This window comes from Ursus americanus, chromosome 12 (assembly GCF_024610735.1).
Source record: "Ursus americanus isolate L20-20 chromosome 12, mUrsAme1.1.p, whole genome shotgun sequence".
Classification (NCBI taxonomy): domain Eukaryota; kingdom Metazoa; phylum Chordata; class Mammalia; order Carnivora; family Ursidae; genus Ursus; species Ursus americanus.
The window spans coordinates 18,257,629-18,275,573 of record NC_142138.1 but is presented as its reverse complement, the minus strand read 5'-3'; the positions used below and the strand labels follow the sequence as shown (position 1 = coordinate 18,275,573).

General features: G+C 38.7%; 1 protein-coding gene across 6 annotated transcripts in view; it reads right to left on the bottom strand.

Moving 5' to 3' along the window:
- Positions 1-17,945, bottom strand: part of PATJ (PATJ crumbs cell polarity complex component) — a 345,082-nt gene that overhangs the window by 118,782 nt on the left and 208,355 nt on the right. For all 6 annotated transcript variants that reach the window (XM_087865951.1, XM_045802203.2, XM_045802205.2 and 3 more), the window contains exon 29: positions 2,567-2,658. In XM_087865951.1, the coding sequence (XP_087722077.1) occupies positions 2,567-2,658 (92 nt within the window). The remainder of the gene's footprint in view (positions 1-2,566; positions 2,659-17,945) is intronic.

The following is a 17,945-nucleotide window of genomic DNA, read 5'->3' as shown; positions in this document are numbered from 1 at the left end:
AACTAGACCAAGAATGAAACTCAGCCCCGATGAGCTCAGAACCTGACATGTGGATTGATCCCAGGACCCTGAGATCATGAGTTGAGCTGAAATCAAGAGTTGGCCGCTTCACTGACAGAGCCACCCCCGCGCCCTGAGCCGGCTATATAATCCACATACTGCAGGTCAAGAAACTGCACAAGCTCACATACTGGGGGTATTCTAGAGCTGGGTTTCATGACGTAGGGTGAATCTAGGGTTTCCTCTTTTAATCACTAAGCCTGAGAGTTCAGGCTTGCTTCAGAAAAGAATTTGTCACTTAGGTAAGAGCTCTCAGGCTCTCAGTCAGATGAACAGTTCCTTCCCTTATGGAAACTGAAGCATTAATTAATAAAATGTTGGCACACAAATTACCAGATACATATCTACTGAATCAAACAAAACGTTGTTAGCAGGGCATACATCTGTCTTGATTCAATTTAAACTCGTTTTCCTTTACACAGTCTCAGAGTGGGCGAAAATAGTCTATTCAAAATCACACCTACATCTTTTTTTCTGTCTACAAAGTAAGATAGAGAAACTTTTCCCAACTTAGACTATTTGGGAAAGTACTGTGGAGAGGGACTTAAGTATGATAAATTTTGTAAAATAATGAATTATTTTTATCTATATGTATCTTTTTTTCTATGTGCCTTTAAGTCCACAAAATAACTTACTATGATTGTTGCCTTTGGAGAATAATCTGGAATTGCTTAGAAGGAGCTGAAAGGAAATTTATTCAATAAAGCTTTCTGAATGCCGCCTATGTGCTTAGGCACTACAATTTAATGACCATATAAAAAAGGTTCATAATTAGATCACACATTTTGAATGTACATTGGTACTTCTAAATTGCTTAAAATCCCTTCCAGTAAATAAGTATTCTGTGGCATCCTCAATCATGCTTACACTATTAGTTTACTGAACAAATTATTTCCTCGATTCTGATCTCCTCTGATCAAAATGGAAATCATCAGACACTAAATTAATGGGGTTTCACTACTATTATTAAAATTCTCCTCAGCTTTCTCTTCTGTATTCTAAACAATTTCAAATCATGTAACCTTTCTTTCTTGAAAGAGGAAGGTTCTACTTCCCAACTACTTAACTGTATTGATGGTTTCCTTTGGATCCCATTCAATTTTCTTTTTGTTCTTTAAAATGGGATGACCCCATACGGGTGAAGAGGTGACAGCAACGTCGAGGGCAGCACCTGCAGCAGTCCCCCCACGTGCTGAGCATGAAGCACAGACACTGGCGAGTGCTGTGGGTGCCTGCTCACGAACCCTCACGTGACTCTCTGCGAAGTGTTCATGCCGGCGTGCATTCTTGTCGATGGACACGTTCATGGCTCTGAGCGGCTGACCTCTCCTCAAGTCTGTTCATGTTTTCAGCATCTAACTCTAATTTTGTAACTTCTGGTGACAGGAAGGGCAGAGAAACCCAAAAAGGAGACTGGAGCCTAACAGAGGACTTCAAAGTGAGTGAGCCAGAGGAGGTTGTTTTAACATCAAAAGAGGAGAAGGAGAAAGGATTCTCCCTTTGGAAACAAGAGTAAAACCCTGGAAATCCAGGAAGTGCCACAGCGGGAGAAGAGGTTACTAATGCAGGATTTCTTTAGGAGCAAAGCAGCAACAACACCCTGTAAGCTGAAGTGATGGCATGGGAAAGGATAGGTCAATCACCTACATTAGTGCCCATATCCAGGAATAAAACCCCTGGGATTCAGGGTCTCCGCAAATGGACAGGTCTCACGGACAGGTAACCAGTAACAGTAGGAAGAAGACGAATGATCCTCACTGTCACAAAATACCAGCCAACGCTCTTTCAGCCCTTAGTCTATGTGAGAGAGTGTGTTCAACATTTCAAATTTTTGACATATCACAATGAAGGCGGTGGGTGCTTTATTATTCTCATTTTACAGCTGATACCTGAGACTCAGAAGGAAAAGAAACAGAGCGAAAGTTAATGTACAGGGTTAGTTATATCACTCAGTGATAACCCAGATTCATCAGTCACTTTAGTTCAATAAAAGAAATCAAATTCCATTGTTGACAAGGCAACAACAGCTATCACCAGTGAGAATTCCCAATTCTGACTGACAAAAAGATGCAGTCAGGTAGCAGGTAGGGTAAGGGAAAATGTGGAATCCCAAATATACCACGGGACTCTAGACAGCAAAGCGCACATCTGCTCCTTCTGGATTTCTCACCAGCACTCTGTGGAGCGCCTAAAATGTTTCTGGGTTCTGTTTTCCTGTCTCTTCCTCGATGAAGACATTAATGAGTCAGCAGATATGCCACATGATGGTGACAGGAAGAAGGGAAGCTAGAAGGTTCTACTGAGGGGCCGATCAGCTCCAGGAAGGGAAGAAATTTAAAAAATTGAATACAATCTATACTTTCCTTAAAGTGACAGTTTAAAAAGGAAAATATTTTTAGGATACGGTGATTTTGTTAGACAAACCAAAGATAAGATAGTCTTACAAAATAATAACATCTTCAGAAGGATCTTAGATTTTAGAAAACCGTATGTATTTCTATCTTACCTGATGAAAACCAGCTTGACCTTTGATGGGGCGGTCTTAATAATGGCAGATGCATTTTGGTGACTTCTTCCATACAAGATCTGATTGTTTATCTATTTGGGAAAAAATAAATGCACTTGTAAAAATGCAATATGTATACTTTGTATAAAAATACAGATGTATTTATTTGTTAATTCATACAAATAGATGTGTATATACTTGGAATTAAAAAATGAAGTCCACTCATTCTTAAGTGGGTCCATGTAGGACTCTATAATCTAAAAATCTTAATAGTCTTTGTAGTATGGATTCAAATACTAATTCTAAACAGCTATTAACATCTCTTAAATTCAGTTTTAAATACAGTTAATAAAGTATATATAGTCCTTGACTCTTTTGTTAAACTTCAAGAGCGCAGTAGTTGACCTAAATGCAAAAACTTTATGAAAGATATATTTTTTACAGCTTTTCCAGATTTCTAAGAGATGTAGAAAACAGACCAAGCTTTATTCACCAGAGTTCTGGAGGGCCCATTAAACATGATTCTGTAAATGTGTCAAGGTTATTACATAGCATAAATTTTGTTACTACAGAGGCGGTAAATACTATATCCCCATTTTAAATCAAATTTTAGATCAACTGCATAGAAACATTTTACTTATACACAATCAATGAGCCATCTGCTCTCATCCAAGACATGGTGGGATTTTTAACTTGACTGAATTCACCTAAATATGATCTAAAAACATTTACATTCTAAATTTTTTTTACTCCAGATTTTTCCACTGATAAACTATGATGATGGCCATAATCAATCTTTTATTTCATCCAAATGGTAATAGCTCACACAGTTTGGCTTTTCTTCTCCTGTCTCTTTAATAAGTAGTTAATGATCTATACTGTCCCAATGTAACTGAGGCCTTGGAATTTTCTACTATTTAAGGGATAGTAGAGTACACCATATAAGGAATAATAAAGAGGGATTTCCACTTTTTGTAATTTGCATTTGTCCATCCTTGACGTCTCTGAAATGTTGTTTGAAGACACACTTGGAAAAGATTTTTGTCATAGCCATTATAATGAAAAAGTGTATGGAAACGAACACTTCAAAGGATGCAGTTGTCTGAAATGAAGCTCCTCCACCATCTTGCGTGTATGCACATCAAAGCCTGCTGCAGAAGAACCATGTCCTCACATGCCGCTCATTCTACCCGCTCTCGTATTCACCAAGATGATCAACCTCCCAGAAACCCAGTGATCTCCGCACTATTTTTCTGTGCCTGAAAGTGCGCATGTGCACATGAGTACGATGGCCAGGAGCAGAAGGAGGGAGGGAGAGACTCCCTCAAGCCGACTCCACTCTGGGCACGGAGCCTCACACAGGACTCCATCCCAGGACCCTAAGATCATGACCTGAGCTGAAACCAAGAGTCGCCTACCAACTGACTGCATCACCAAGGGGCCCCTCAGTTTTTTCTTCTTGAAAAGGAATCTGGGCACCTACTTCCCAAAACTGTTGTGAGAATTACATGATAGGGCCTTTAAATTTTATTTATAGTATTTTAATACACAAAGAATTTTTAACTTGGGGGTGTTCAAAATTACTCTTTTCTGTTGAGGTTTGTGCCTTTTTCATATCATGTATTTAAAGACATGCCCGCCCTCTGGATGATACTACAATGATGGACACGTGCCATTATACATCTGTCTGATACCACAGAATGTACGCCACCAAGAGTGAAGCCCGTATGGACTTGGGCGATGATGATGTGTCAGTGCAGGTTCACCACTGTAACAAACGTACCACTCTGGAGGGGGATGCTGGTAATCTAAAAGGGACATATGGGAAATCTCTGTACCTTCCTCTTAACTTCACTGCTCTAAAAAAAAAAAAAAAATTAAATAATATATATAAAGTGCCCACCCTTTAAATTATGTTTTTTCCTAGTATTTTCATGGTTTTATTAGTCTCATATTTACATCTTCTTACCTAACTTAGCTATAAGACAAAAAAATGGTTAAATAAGTCATGTAATTATTAATATCAGTGTGAAAAAGAATTCTTAATGACATAGAAAATGTCCAAATGTACTAAGCAGCAAAACCTAGTTACCAAATACTATGTCTGCCATGATCGCTTTTTTGCAAACCATATTTCTCAATCTCTTTCATTTACAATGAACAATAAATGAGGAACTTAATGATTTTATTTTCATTTATTTGAGAGAGAGGGAGAGCACGAGCGAGCACATGAGCAGCGGGGAAGGGCAGAGGGAGAGGGAGAAGCAGACTTCCCCACTGAGTGGGGAGCCCAACACAGGCTCCATCCCAGGACCCCGCGATCATGACCTGAGCCGAAGACAGACGCTTAACTGAATGAGCCACCCAGGCGCCCCATGAATAAAGAAATTTAAATCACAATTTTAAAATGAGAGGACATGTGAAATATGCCTGATTCAGTGTCTGGTGCTCAGGTAATTATTTGTGAATGTCTTCCCCACTGTATCTGACCGGTGCTTTCAGAAAGCAGAGCCATCAAATCTTCCTGCCTTTGAATTCCCTGGCACTGCATTTAAAAATGTTCTCCTATCGCACTTAGAGCTCACCTTACGTGGTACAGTCAATCCCTGTTAGGTGGTGAGCATCAGCGCAGGCACAGGGCACGCACTGAACTGAGCTCAACTTCTTAAGGGCAGGAACTGTGTCCCCCACCAGGTACCCGCCAGCCTGTCCTGCGCAGCCCATGCACAGCGGCGCTCGGCCAGGATGTACTGGGTCGCAGAGCCCGGAACGGAAGTGGTGCTTCCAGCCGGTCCTGCGCAGCCCACGCACAGCGGCGCTCGGCGAGGATGTACTGGGTGGCAGAGCCCCGAACGGAAGTGGTGCTTCCATTAGCCAACTGCTAGTCGGCTTTCTCTGAGGTGGGCTCCAGCCTTCAAAGAGTTTGAGGTTTTTCCTTTTTAAGGTCTTTTTTATTAGCAAAAGCTTGAACATACAGAAAAGTAAGCTGTTTCATGTTTATGGATAGGCCGGCTTGTTAGCTGTGATCTTCCATTTGGATAGAATAAAACGTAAAATGTATGGTCCTCTTATTCTAAGAGGAAAAATTACAGCCTGAATGAAGAAAACAGGTCATTAATTTTAATTTATCTAAGAGTAAATCTCCAGTGATGCCTTCCTGGTGCTGTTTGTGAATATTCAGGCGCTCTGGCTATAGAAAGGTAGGACAGCTTGCTTGCTGCGGATGTTTTTTCCAGTGCCAACAACTGTGCGGTTTATGATGATGGCAGCTGCTCCCGCCAGCGTTTGGAGGCCTCTGGAGGAACGCTGCTATGCAGTGCAAGACTGGGAACAGAGCAAGAAACTCAAGACGGAGGGAAACCTGATGTAACTGGTGTACATCAGAAAGGAAAATGCAGATTTTAGGATTAAAAAAATCTAACACAAAGCCTCTCTTCTGACCTCGGAAAGAACACATTCGCAGCCTCTGAGTTCCAAGACAGTAAGATCTCTTTGTGTTTTCATAGATCTTACTTAATATAAAATAATTTCACCATTTAAATGAGAGGCACATATAGCTTCCAACTGCATAAGCAGTTTTTCTATTTCTTCATCACTAAAGGAAACACACTCCAGAGAAAATTCAGTTAAGTAATTAGAAAGAATATGATGCATTTTATGCACAATTAACTTTAGACTGTCACTTTTTCTATTTCTGAAAAGCTGCTGTTCTCTGAGGGCACTATTCTTTAAACACCAGATGTAGGACATCCTCTGAGTAGAGCATAGGTAAAAAAGAAAGCACTCTACACCTCCTGCAAGCCTTTCAGGTTAATTCTAATTAATAACAACTGCCATTTATCCAGTGCTTACTCTGTGCCAAACATTATGCTAAGCTCTTTAGGTACAGTATCTCATTTAAATCTCAAGAGCAACTGGGGTATTACGGAATTCCAAGAGTTGAAGCAATTTGCCCTTGGTGATTTAGCTTTCCTTTAAAAGCCCATAATCCTAAGGCACACCTAGAGGTCCCATCTGTATGGTGCACATAAAAATCAGATGATTTTGAAAGTCATCTTTATAAAGATGCCTGTTAAATAAACTCTGAATGGGAACAGGAGGACGCTGGTGACCTACCACCTTAGGTCCTAGAACTCTGAGATAATTTCACCACAATGCAAAGAGGAAATGCCCCATAGTTGACTGCTAGGCTTTTCAAGTCCTAAATGCAATGTGGAATCCCTTAAGACTGTACTTTTCTCTTTGTGCAAACAAACTACAACCTGAATAATAACAGACACTTATTACACTTTTTTTTCATTGTACAGATATATAGACTGTATAGACTGATCACCATTTTAATTTTTTCTGACTCATGCCAAAGGAAGATAGCATTTCATTTTGGGGCAAATATTGCTCCCATTCTTACAGAATATGAGTGATCATTCAGACTATCTAGAAAATAGAAAAACATTATCATTTTCTATTTACTTTCAGTAAACTGAGAAGCAGAAAAGTGGCTTTCCCAAAGTTTCTCCTTTCAAAGGTGACTCAATAATATATAGAAAGAGTAATAAATTACTTAGATATGTACTTACTTTTTTATAGTATTCTTTTTTTTTTTTTAAAGATTTTTATTTATTTATTCGACAGAGATAGAGACAGCCAGTGAGAGAGGGAACACAAGCAGGGGGAGTGGGAGAGGAAGAAGCAGGCTCATAGCAGAAGAGCCTGATGTGGGACTCGATCCCGTAACGCCGGGATCACGCCCTGAGCCGAAGGCAGACGATTAACCGCTGTGCCACCCAGGCGCCCCTTTTTTATAGTATTCTTATTGGTGGGAAGAACTACCCTTAGTTCTGATTTTGTGTTCCCATTACACCTAAATTATGTTATCTTAAAATCTGAGATCTACAACTCTTCTATTCGAGGATAACCATATAGCCCTACTTCTTTCTGGGACAGTCCAGTGTATGCATGTTGAGAGACTTATAATGATTCTCTACATCTTCTCTGAGCTTCTCTGAGGTGGCCATATTCTGCCATGTGGATGAAGGAGCAGGAAAAGCCATCATTTCCTGAGGCCCCCAGGCAACCTATTCTCTGAGCTCCAGGAAGGACACCCATACTACTACAATAAATTCTCTTCTTTGGTTAAATTACCTTTATTTTATTTTATTTTTTTTTAAAGATTTTATTTATTTATTCAACAGAGATAGAGACAGCCAGCGAGAGAGAACACAAGCAGGGGGAGTGGGAGAGGAAGAAGCAGGCTCACAGCGGAAGAGCCTGATGTGGGGCTCGATCCCGGATCTCCGGGATCACGCCCTGAGCCGAAGGCAGGCGCCCAACCGCTGTGCCACCCAGGCGCCCCTGGTTAAATTACCTTTAACTAATTTCTGTTCTTTGCCAGCAAAAAGTCTCCACCCATACAGTATCACCGCCCGTATTTTTAAATATTAACTTATATATTCAAGTGACATCCTCTAGCTCCTAAATCTTATGTTCTTTCAGACATTTATCTTGGCATTCAGAACGAAAAGAAAGGAGAAAAAGACAAAGAAAAAAGGCCTTCTGTCCAAAGGAGCATTCTATGCTCTTGGGCTACAATTCTGGTTTTCTTTTCTGTGCTTGGCTTCCTCTCCTGAATACTGACAGAAAGGGCTTTCTGAGATCCTCCACACGGTCAATAACTTTGATCTCAGCTCAGTGATTCCTGGTCCCAGAAAGACACTAATATTTTATCATGGGTAAATTAGCTCATCTTTTCTTAAATTCTGAATTTCCAGTTCAAAGAGGTATCACTCAGGGACAAATAATAGCAGGTCTAGAAACTGAAGACAATAGCCTCAAATGAGAAACCTTTGTTTCTATAAAACTCAGAAATCATATTATAATGGGTTTTCTATGTGATTCGTATTTCCCTTCATGGGTTGGTTTCTGCTACTGTGTGTGTGGGGGGGGGATCCAGAAAACACTATTTTGAGGTAGACCCTCTATATTTAGGTACCAAAGACAGGATACTTACTTGCATTATTTTATAGTTTGTAGAATTAGGGTTAATACAGCAAGATTCAGCAAAAGTAAATGGATGTAAATCCTTTTGTTATATTACATAAACTTTCACTTAAGAGGTCTTTAATGAGATTTGTTTCAATAAAATTAATTATTCAAAAATATCACTCAATTTCCCATAGTTCAACTGAACATGAATATAAATTTATGCTGGAGAGCAACTCAATTAAATCTATTCAAAAAACTTACCAAATTGGAAGTCAAAGATAATTAACTTAAGCTGGGATTAGAGATATTAATTATACAAAACTAAAATTTAGTTCGAGCAACAGATTTGCCTGAGGTTTGAATATTGTGTTATAATACAATACTCAACAACACCACCTCTGCCCGTACTTTTATTAAAGTAGAAGGATTTATTATGAACAGTTGAGAAATTATTAAAAAACTGAGATGGGATTCAGGTAACTGGAACTTCTGATAATGAAATCTGAGAGTCCTTCTCCCTACTTTGCTTCTGATATATTCCATATTTTACATTTCATGACACTGGAATCTACAGGTTAACATTTTTATTAAGCTCTTTTATTGAGTATAACACACATGCAGAAAAAAATCACAAATAAGGAGTGTTTACAACTTGATGAATCTTTTTATAGGCTAATTTTTAAAAAATATTTTATTTGAGAGAGAGATTGAGATCATGGGTGGGGGGAGGGGCAGAGGGAGAGGGAGAATCTTAAGCAGACTTCCCACGGAGCGCGGACCCTGACACAGCGCTCATGACCCTGAGATCATGACCTGAGCCAAAATCAAGAGTCAGACACTTAACTGACTGAGCCACCCAAGCGCCCCCATAGGTTAATTTTTAATCTGACAATTTCACTGCTAAAAATTTATCCTAAAAAGATTAAAAATCTGGGATCAAAATGTCTATCATGGCTATATACTTATAATAGAGAAAAATGGAAAAACTCTACACTCGTCAACAAAAGGTTTATTATACTTGCCATCGTTATGTTGATAAATGGAAACCTGTGGCATTGAAAGGTGAAGCATGACACAGACCTAGATCCACTGCCATGGACAGATAAAATTATTGAGTGAAAAAAGGAAATGACAAAATACCATGTTATCGATCATGTTATTTTCATTTATGTAAAAGTTCTGAGTCTAAAGAAAGCTCTATGAGTATCTACTAAATACCAACAATGATGATATCTCAAATCTGGTGAGATCTGAGGTGGTTTCAAGTTTGTTCTTCTCTATTGATATTTTATTACTACTTTGTAATAACACCATGTAATAAATGCTTACAACACACACAGCACGTGCATATATACACATATCTGAAATGCATTATTTCACTTAAGTCTCACAAATCAGCAGAGGATTGCATTATCACCTGATTATACAGATGGAGAAACTGAGGTGTAGTGAGTTTAAGGAATTTAACCAATATTAACATGTCTATAGCTAGTATTAACAGCCAAATCTGAGTCCAAAAGCCTGTTCTGTTAAGCAATTAGGAAACATTTCTTTTTTTTTTTCCTTTTTTAAAGATTGTATTTATTTATTTGACACAGAGAGAGAGCACGAGAAGGGGGAATGGCAGAGGGAGAGGGAGAAGCAGATTCCCCACTGAGCAGAAAGCCTAATGTGGGTCTCAATCCCGGGACCCCAAGATCATGACCTGTGCCGAAGGCAGACAGTCAACCAGCTGAGCCACCCAGGCACCCCAGGAAACATTCCTAAAGGTATTTATCTGAGGTTAAAAAAAAAAAAAAAGTCATAAGATAAGTAACTCATTTTTAATCCTGTGAAATTTTAAATTCAATTAACAGGACCTCACAAAATAGAAACCCCAGACTCAGAAATAGTCAATGGAAGTATGAGAGCTTATGTTATCTCCATCCGTCTACTCATTTATTCAACAGTCACGGTACAAGTGATGAGGACACAGGAATTTTCATTACCATCATTACCAAAGCTACCATGTATTGAGGACCAGATATGTTCCAGATGCCAATTCTCTGAAAGTCACTTTATAGGAATTATTTTATTCAGTCAGATATGGTTCCTGCACGCCAGCATCCTATGCTCTAGTAAGTGACCACAGTTTTAGAAACAAAAAATTGCACTGCCATAGGATGAATGTCGGCATAAAGCAAGAAGTGGTTGTCTCTTGCTGGAGATGGGTGGATTGGACTTGAGGCACAGACAGAAACTTAGCAGGCACAGGGGGAGAGAGGTGAGTGGCAGGAAGAGCACCAGGACCAGGGGAAAGCCTAGGAAAAGATGCACAGGTAGGAACCTGCAGGTCTCTTTCTAGGAACCACAGGTAGCATAGTATAGCTTTGGGGAGGGGAGGCGGCGTGTTACAGGAGTAACCAGGTCCCGTTCAAAGAGACCACCATTTCGGTTTTGCAGGTGGGAGAGAGGAAGGGAAGAGAGAGGCAGCAAGGCTGGGGATGGAACAGGGAAGATGACTGAAACTCACGTGAAAATAATTTCATTCTAATGAAAAAATATTTCTGAATAAATTGTCACATTAATCTTTTTCTCAGCAAGACAACATAATACACATCAAGCTCCAATAATTTAATACTTTGGGCAAAGGAGCAGGTTTTAAGGACTTAGTTTAATGACGCAGTGCTGAAATGAGGTCTGCAACTTCAGTGTAATCTATTTCTTGTGAAGTACAATGTTCCCAAAGGAACACATTGATTTAAAAGGCTTAAGCGTGAGAGATTTATTTTCTCTCAAACAAATCTAATTAAATTGAAATACCTTCTAAAGGCAAAGTAATAATAATATGTAGCTCACATCTCTCTAAATTTGATATATTCAGAAAACAGGATGTTCTTTTGAATCCTAAACCTTGACAATTCTGAAAAATATTGACTTCAAGGAAGCAAGCAGAGAAATATATTTATGTTTTGCTCTGATGGTTAGTGTTTCTGTGGAAGCTGCCCCAATTGCTACAGGTTGGTTCACTTGATCAAAGTGAAGGAGGTGCCTGTGGATAATTTCCTATTACCTGCAGGGCATAGGAGGGAGTGAAGGGAGGCAGAAGTATAATCTACCTCTTAACAGCTCATCAATGTCGCAAAGGAATCAAGTTGCCCTAGGAGGCTGAGGCATTACAACCCACCTCTCTTAGTGGTATTGTTAGTCACACAAGTGAATAGGACTCAGCTGACCACTGACCTGGAATTCCTTCTTCCAAGAACATTGGTACACGCTCTGAGTCAAGACTTCACCCAAACTAGCAAGGCCCAGCTTAACGTTTGCCTCTTTCATACAATGATCTAATTAGAGCTCTACTCCAAGTCCCACTGTTACTAGACTTTTTCCTCTCTTGACTTCAAAATATCTTCCTTGACACACCCACAGCCAGCCACACACCCCATCAGTCATCCAAGGACTTGATAGAAGTTCCTAACTCCCCTTCTCCCAACTTCAGCTTCTTTTAAAAAAATTAAAAAATTGACACAAGTCTTGTCAGTGAGTCAGTCCTATAGAGTCAGGGTTAGATCACGCACATCTGGTAACTTCTAAAGTCTATCTCATACAGAGTCAGGCACTGCCACGCCGTGCTGCATGATAGGTAGGCAAGGTGGGTGCTCCCGCGCTTTGCTAACGAGGACACTGAGACTCACACTCAGGGACTTGCATGAGGATTCTAGGGAAGAGAGTGACAGAGCCAGAATCCAAACTCACATCTCCTGATTCCAAAGCCTCTTTCTAGCAGGTATGGGGCTGGAATGGGACTCCTGCTACTTTGATTTTTGGTTTTGTTTTTTTTAAGATTTTATTTATTTATTTGACAGAGAGAGAGAGCGAGAGAGCCAGAGGGAGCACTAGCAGGGGGAGCAGCAGGCAGAGGAAGAGGGAGAAGCAGACTCCCTGTTGAGCAGGAAGCCTGACGCAGGGCTGGATCCTGAGCCAAAGGCAGACCCTTAACCATCTGAGCCACCCAGGCGTCCTGCTACTTCACTTAATACTCATCCAAATCACCCATAGCCCAACCACCTTCCTCTCTCTCCTAGCACCCAATTCTCATTCTAAACTCTGTAGTGGTGAAGGCAGATAAAAATCCAAGTGGCTACTTTAAAAACTGCCTCATCAGAGTATAGTCCTACTTTCTCAGTCACTTCCTTATGTGTACATGTATAATATAAAGAATTTTTTTCAACTAAAAATACTGCATCTGGCAGGTTGGCTACAGTCTGATTACATACATTGTTTGCTAGGTTTGGGGGGGAAATAGCCTCTTATCCAAATTTTCCACCTCACAGTTTGTAAAACACGGAAGAAAGATGATTTTGATATTTTTTTTATGCCATATATTCAAACAACTGCACAGAGACATATGCGCCAGTATTAGTCTTACTTACTGACATATAACTAATATATATAAAAAATGACATCATTCAGTAAAAAAGGTATATACAATATGATTCTGTTGGTGTACATTAACTTTGAAATCTATCCTTTGCACAATGAATGTGACAATGCATGAGACCAATAGGAAAGATGGTAAGTTGACAGGGGTTACTTGTAAGAGGAATAGTATTACAGAGGTAAAAGAGGGAAGATTATTACTTTTACCTGTACCATTAGAATCTTTTATGATTACCTGATATTTTAAAAACCTGCAAAAAAGTGTAATCGGTGAGTTAAAGAAGAGAAAAATAGCAGTGAGAATTAACATCTTTATGACAACTCAGTATACTAGGGGATCATTTAGAATTAAAATCTATTTCCTAACCTAATACTTTTGAATCATACAAACATAAGTAAGGATGGGCAAGAAAATGCAGAGTCAAAATGATTTTAAATTATGATATTTAAATATTGTGCAAAATTTTGGGCCTTCAGCTGAGAAATCATCCTATTCTCCTGCCCTAATTTTTCTAGTCACAGCCCCTACGTTCTGTCAATCCCATTCATGTGGCATGTAGAAGAGAAGTATGGAGACAGAAACTCAAGCTGAAGAGCAGGAAGTATTACGGACCATGTAAGGATCTCTCCTCCTTTGCCTTCTGTGGATTCCAGGACACAGCCAATGCTACTTGGTTGACAAAACTGCTAGTTCCATCACTGAACACACTATTTTATTTCACGCAACTGGTGTGTAATCTGTACTGAATAGCAAATAGTTATATATTATATAATAAGTTCCTGGTACTTTTGTCAATGTCCTTCTATGACAGGAGGAAAAATGCACATCTAGGCTCCTAATAAGATTTGTTATACACTGACTAGTTTAAAGCACACCTGAGCACCACCTTCAGAGACTCTCATCTAGTAGGATGGGATGGAGTGTTGTTATTTAGGTGAAACTGTCCTAGGATTCTCACACACAGACTTGGCTGAGAGCAACTTATACAGCTGAAGAGATCCGTCTAGTAAAATTTTTGAGAAAGGGTTTACAGTTCTTATGTTCCCCAGAACAGAGATCAGAAATTCCTTAGGCTAAGTCACGTGCTGAAGTTTGAAAGCCAAAATTTAGACCCCAGAATCACAGAACATTAAGTTTGAAAGATTTTTCAAGATATTTTACAGTTAAGAGATAAGAGGAATTAAAGGATTTATCTGAGAAAAATAGTTAATTGAAAATGCATCTGGTATCACAAGCTATCTCTCTTACAAAAAAACAGTACATTTTTAACAAATAATAACTAGTATTCTTGTTTTTCCATTCCGTCATCTTTACCTTTGAATTTCAGGTCAATTACTTAAAGTTATGAAGCATTTAAAAAGAATCTATACAAAGAAGAGATATGTGATCTCAATAGGATTTTTATTTAGGGTAATAACAAAAATAATGTCATGAACTCATGCCAAAACAGCTGGGCTAGGTTTTTTTAAGTGTCTGTGGAAGTACACTGAATAAAATACATGGGCAAAAGAATGAAATGAGGGAAATGCACATCTGTATCAAGGACTTATTTAAGTAGTTCAATGCAGCTAGATCATATAATGGTGAAGCAGTCGCAGAAGCTGGAAAGGCAGGTCAAAGATATCTTTTGAAGGACTTTGAATATTATGATAAGGGGTTTTGATTATCCCATTAGTGAGTATCCTTCTTTGCTATACTTAAATTTCATTTTAAAACAAAATAAATAATATCTTTTTAAAAAGGTACGGGGGCGTCTGGGTAGCTCAGTCAGTTAAGAGTCTGACTCTTGATTTCGGCTCAGGTCATGATCTCAGGATCATGAGACTGAACCCTGTGCTGGGCTCTCCGCTCAGCCCAGAGAGATTCGGGATTCTCTCTCTCCCTCTGCACTCCCCATCCCCACTGCTTGCCTGCATGCAAATGAGTGCTCGCTCTAAATGAATAAAATCTTAAAAAAATATACATATATAAATAACCTAAATAGGTGCTGATAAAGCATATGACAAAATACAATGTCAAATTGTGATTTAAAAGGAAAACCCTTGTATCAAATCAGAAATGGAAAGGAATTTCTGTGACTTGATAAAGGGCATGTATGAAAAACCTACGTAATACTAAGGTCTTATTATTTAATCATTCAACACCAAATGGCTTCTCTCTGAGACTGGGGACCAAAAAAAAAAAAAAAAGAGAGAGAGAGAGAGAGAGACAGAGAGAGGAAAATGAAGGAAGGAAGGAGGATAAAGGTCATAAACATTGAAAAGGAAGAAATAAAACTCCCTATACACAGATGAAATGATCAATTACCTCTAGAAAATGCTAAGGAATCAACAAAAAACCACTAGAACTAGTAGGTTAGTTTAGCATGATTATAGGTTACAAGGTCAATATGCAAATACATGAAAATCAATTGTATTTCTATATACTAGCAACAAATAAGAATGAAACGAATATAAAATACACAGGAATACACTTAACTGAAAATGGAAAAGTTCTACACTACAAGTTATGAAACATTTCAGAAAAAATAATTAAATGGAGAGATATTGCATTCATAATTTGGAAGACTCAGTATTGTCAAGATGTCTAGCCTCCTTAAATTAAACTATAGATTCAATACAATCTCGATCAAAATCCCAGCAGCCTTTTTTTAAAAAAAAAAATGGAAATTTACAAGTTGGTTCTAAGATTCATATGGAAACTCAAAGGACCTAGAATAGCCATGACAATTTTCAAAAATAAGAAAAAAAACGAGGATGTAGTGCTCCTGAATTTAAGACTTGCTATAAAGATATGGTAATCAAGACAGCATGGTAATGGCATCAACAATAGGCAGATTAATAGAAGAGGAATGAGAGTCCAAAAACAGACACACAGTTATAGGGTAATTTCATTTTTCACAAAGGTGCAAGGGAAGTCAATGAGGGGAAAAAAGTCTTTCAACAAATGGTGCTGTGTCAACTATGAACTCATATGGAAACAAAATCCATTAACCTTTATCTCACAGCACACACAAAAATTAATTCAAGATGGACCACAGAACTAAATATAAAAGCTAAAACTATAAAGTTTTTTGGAGAAAATATAGGATAATATTATTGTAATTATTGGAGGTAAGCAAAGATTCTTAGGACAGTAACTATAAAAGAGAACATGAATAAATAATGATCTCATCAAAACTAAGAACTTCTATAAAAAGACAAACAACCTGATTAAAAATGGGGAAAAGACTTAGACACTTTTTTATAAAAGAATCGACCTGAATGGCTGCTAAAGAAGAAAAATGCTCAACTTCATCAGTCAACAAGAAAATGTAAAATTAAAGCCACAATGAGGAACTATTACAAACCCACCAGAGCAGCTAAGGTTGTGGAACAACCAGAATGCTCATACACTGCTGGTGGGAATGGTTAATGGCCCAACTATTTGGGGGAAAAAGGGCTGGCAGATTCTTTTTAAGTCAAACACACAACTACCCTGTGTCCCACTAATTTACTATTAATATATACCCAAAAAAAGGAAAATATTTGTCCTCAGAAAGGCCTGCCACATAAATGTTCCTAGCAACTGTATTCAAAACTGTGCAAAAAATCCAAAAGTCCATCCACAGGTAAACCGATAAATCAACTGTGGTAGTTATACAATGTAATATTTTTCAGCAACAAAAAGGAACAAACTACTAATACATGGAACAGCATAGATGAATCACAGACATGCAAAGTGAAAGATGTTGGACACAAAAGACTACATACCATATGATCCCATATATATGAAGTTCTAGAACAGGAAAAACTCATGAAAGGGGGAAAAAAAATCAATGCAGTATTTGCCTCCCAGGATGGGAGAGGTTCCAATGGGAAAGTATATGAGAAAAGTTTCTGGGGAGAGAGAAATGATAGATGTCTCGATTACTGAGGTGTATACAGTTGTCAAAATTATATAGAGAAGATCTGTGCATTTCATTTTTTGTAAATTTTGCCCCTCCCCCTCAACTACAAAAAGAATAATTGCATAGGGGTGGGCACCTGGAGGTGTAGGTGACACACAAATGACCGAGTGTTGGCCACTGCTGAACTATGTGATGGCTACACAGGATTTCATTACATCATTGAGCTTATTTTATAGATGCCAAAAAATATCCTTAACAAGAGTTGTTGGTTTTGTTTTTTTTAAAGGAGGAAAACCACATATGGGTATAGTTCCTAGGTTAGATTTTCCTTATAGGATACCTTCTGATTTTTAACCCTCAAATGTCATAGGATCTACGTATACTCTCAATAAAGCATTTTTCAGTACGTGTTTATATAGGAAAAACTTGTATCTACATCCCCAATACAAAGTAAAACACTTTTTTTAAAAAAGATTTTATTTATTTATTTGACAGAGAGAGAGACACACACACAGCTAGCGAGAGAGGGAACACAAGCAGGGGGAGCAGGAGAGGGAGAAGCAGGCTCCCAGAGGAAGAGGGAGCCTGATGCGGGACTCCATCCCAGGACCCCGGGATCACGCCCTGGGCTGAAGGCAGACGCTTAACGACTGAGCCACCCAGGCGCCCCCTAAAGTAAAACACTTTCAACAAAAACGTCCCAAGCATATTCCATGTACAGAATCGTAGGGTGACATTTTGAACCCAGACTCAGTAACAAGGAGGATGTGCAGTTTGGATGTTGGTGGAGTGAACTGAAACCATGTTATTGCACACAATGCAACTGTGTTAGCAATCGTACTATTTGGTGATTGTGAAGTGCTAGGAGACGCGTCACATCCTAACACGACCGCAATTATTTTTATTGCGTTTCACTAATATTTTAGAAAATTGGTGGGAGGGAGGATTGGGGTTGATGTGTAATGCATAAATTCTCCTGACTTAAAATAATGAGAAATAGGCGCATGGCTACTCTTTGGTGTGGAACATCTGATTTTCACTTTGGGTTACTGATTTTAGGCCTACCTCTTAAAAACTATAATTAAAAC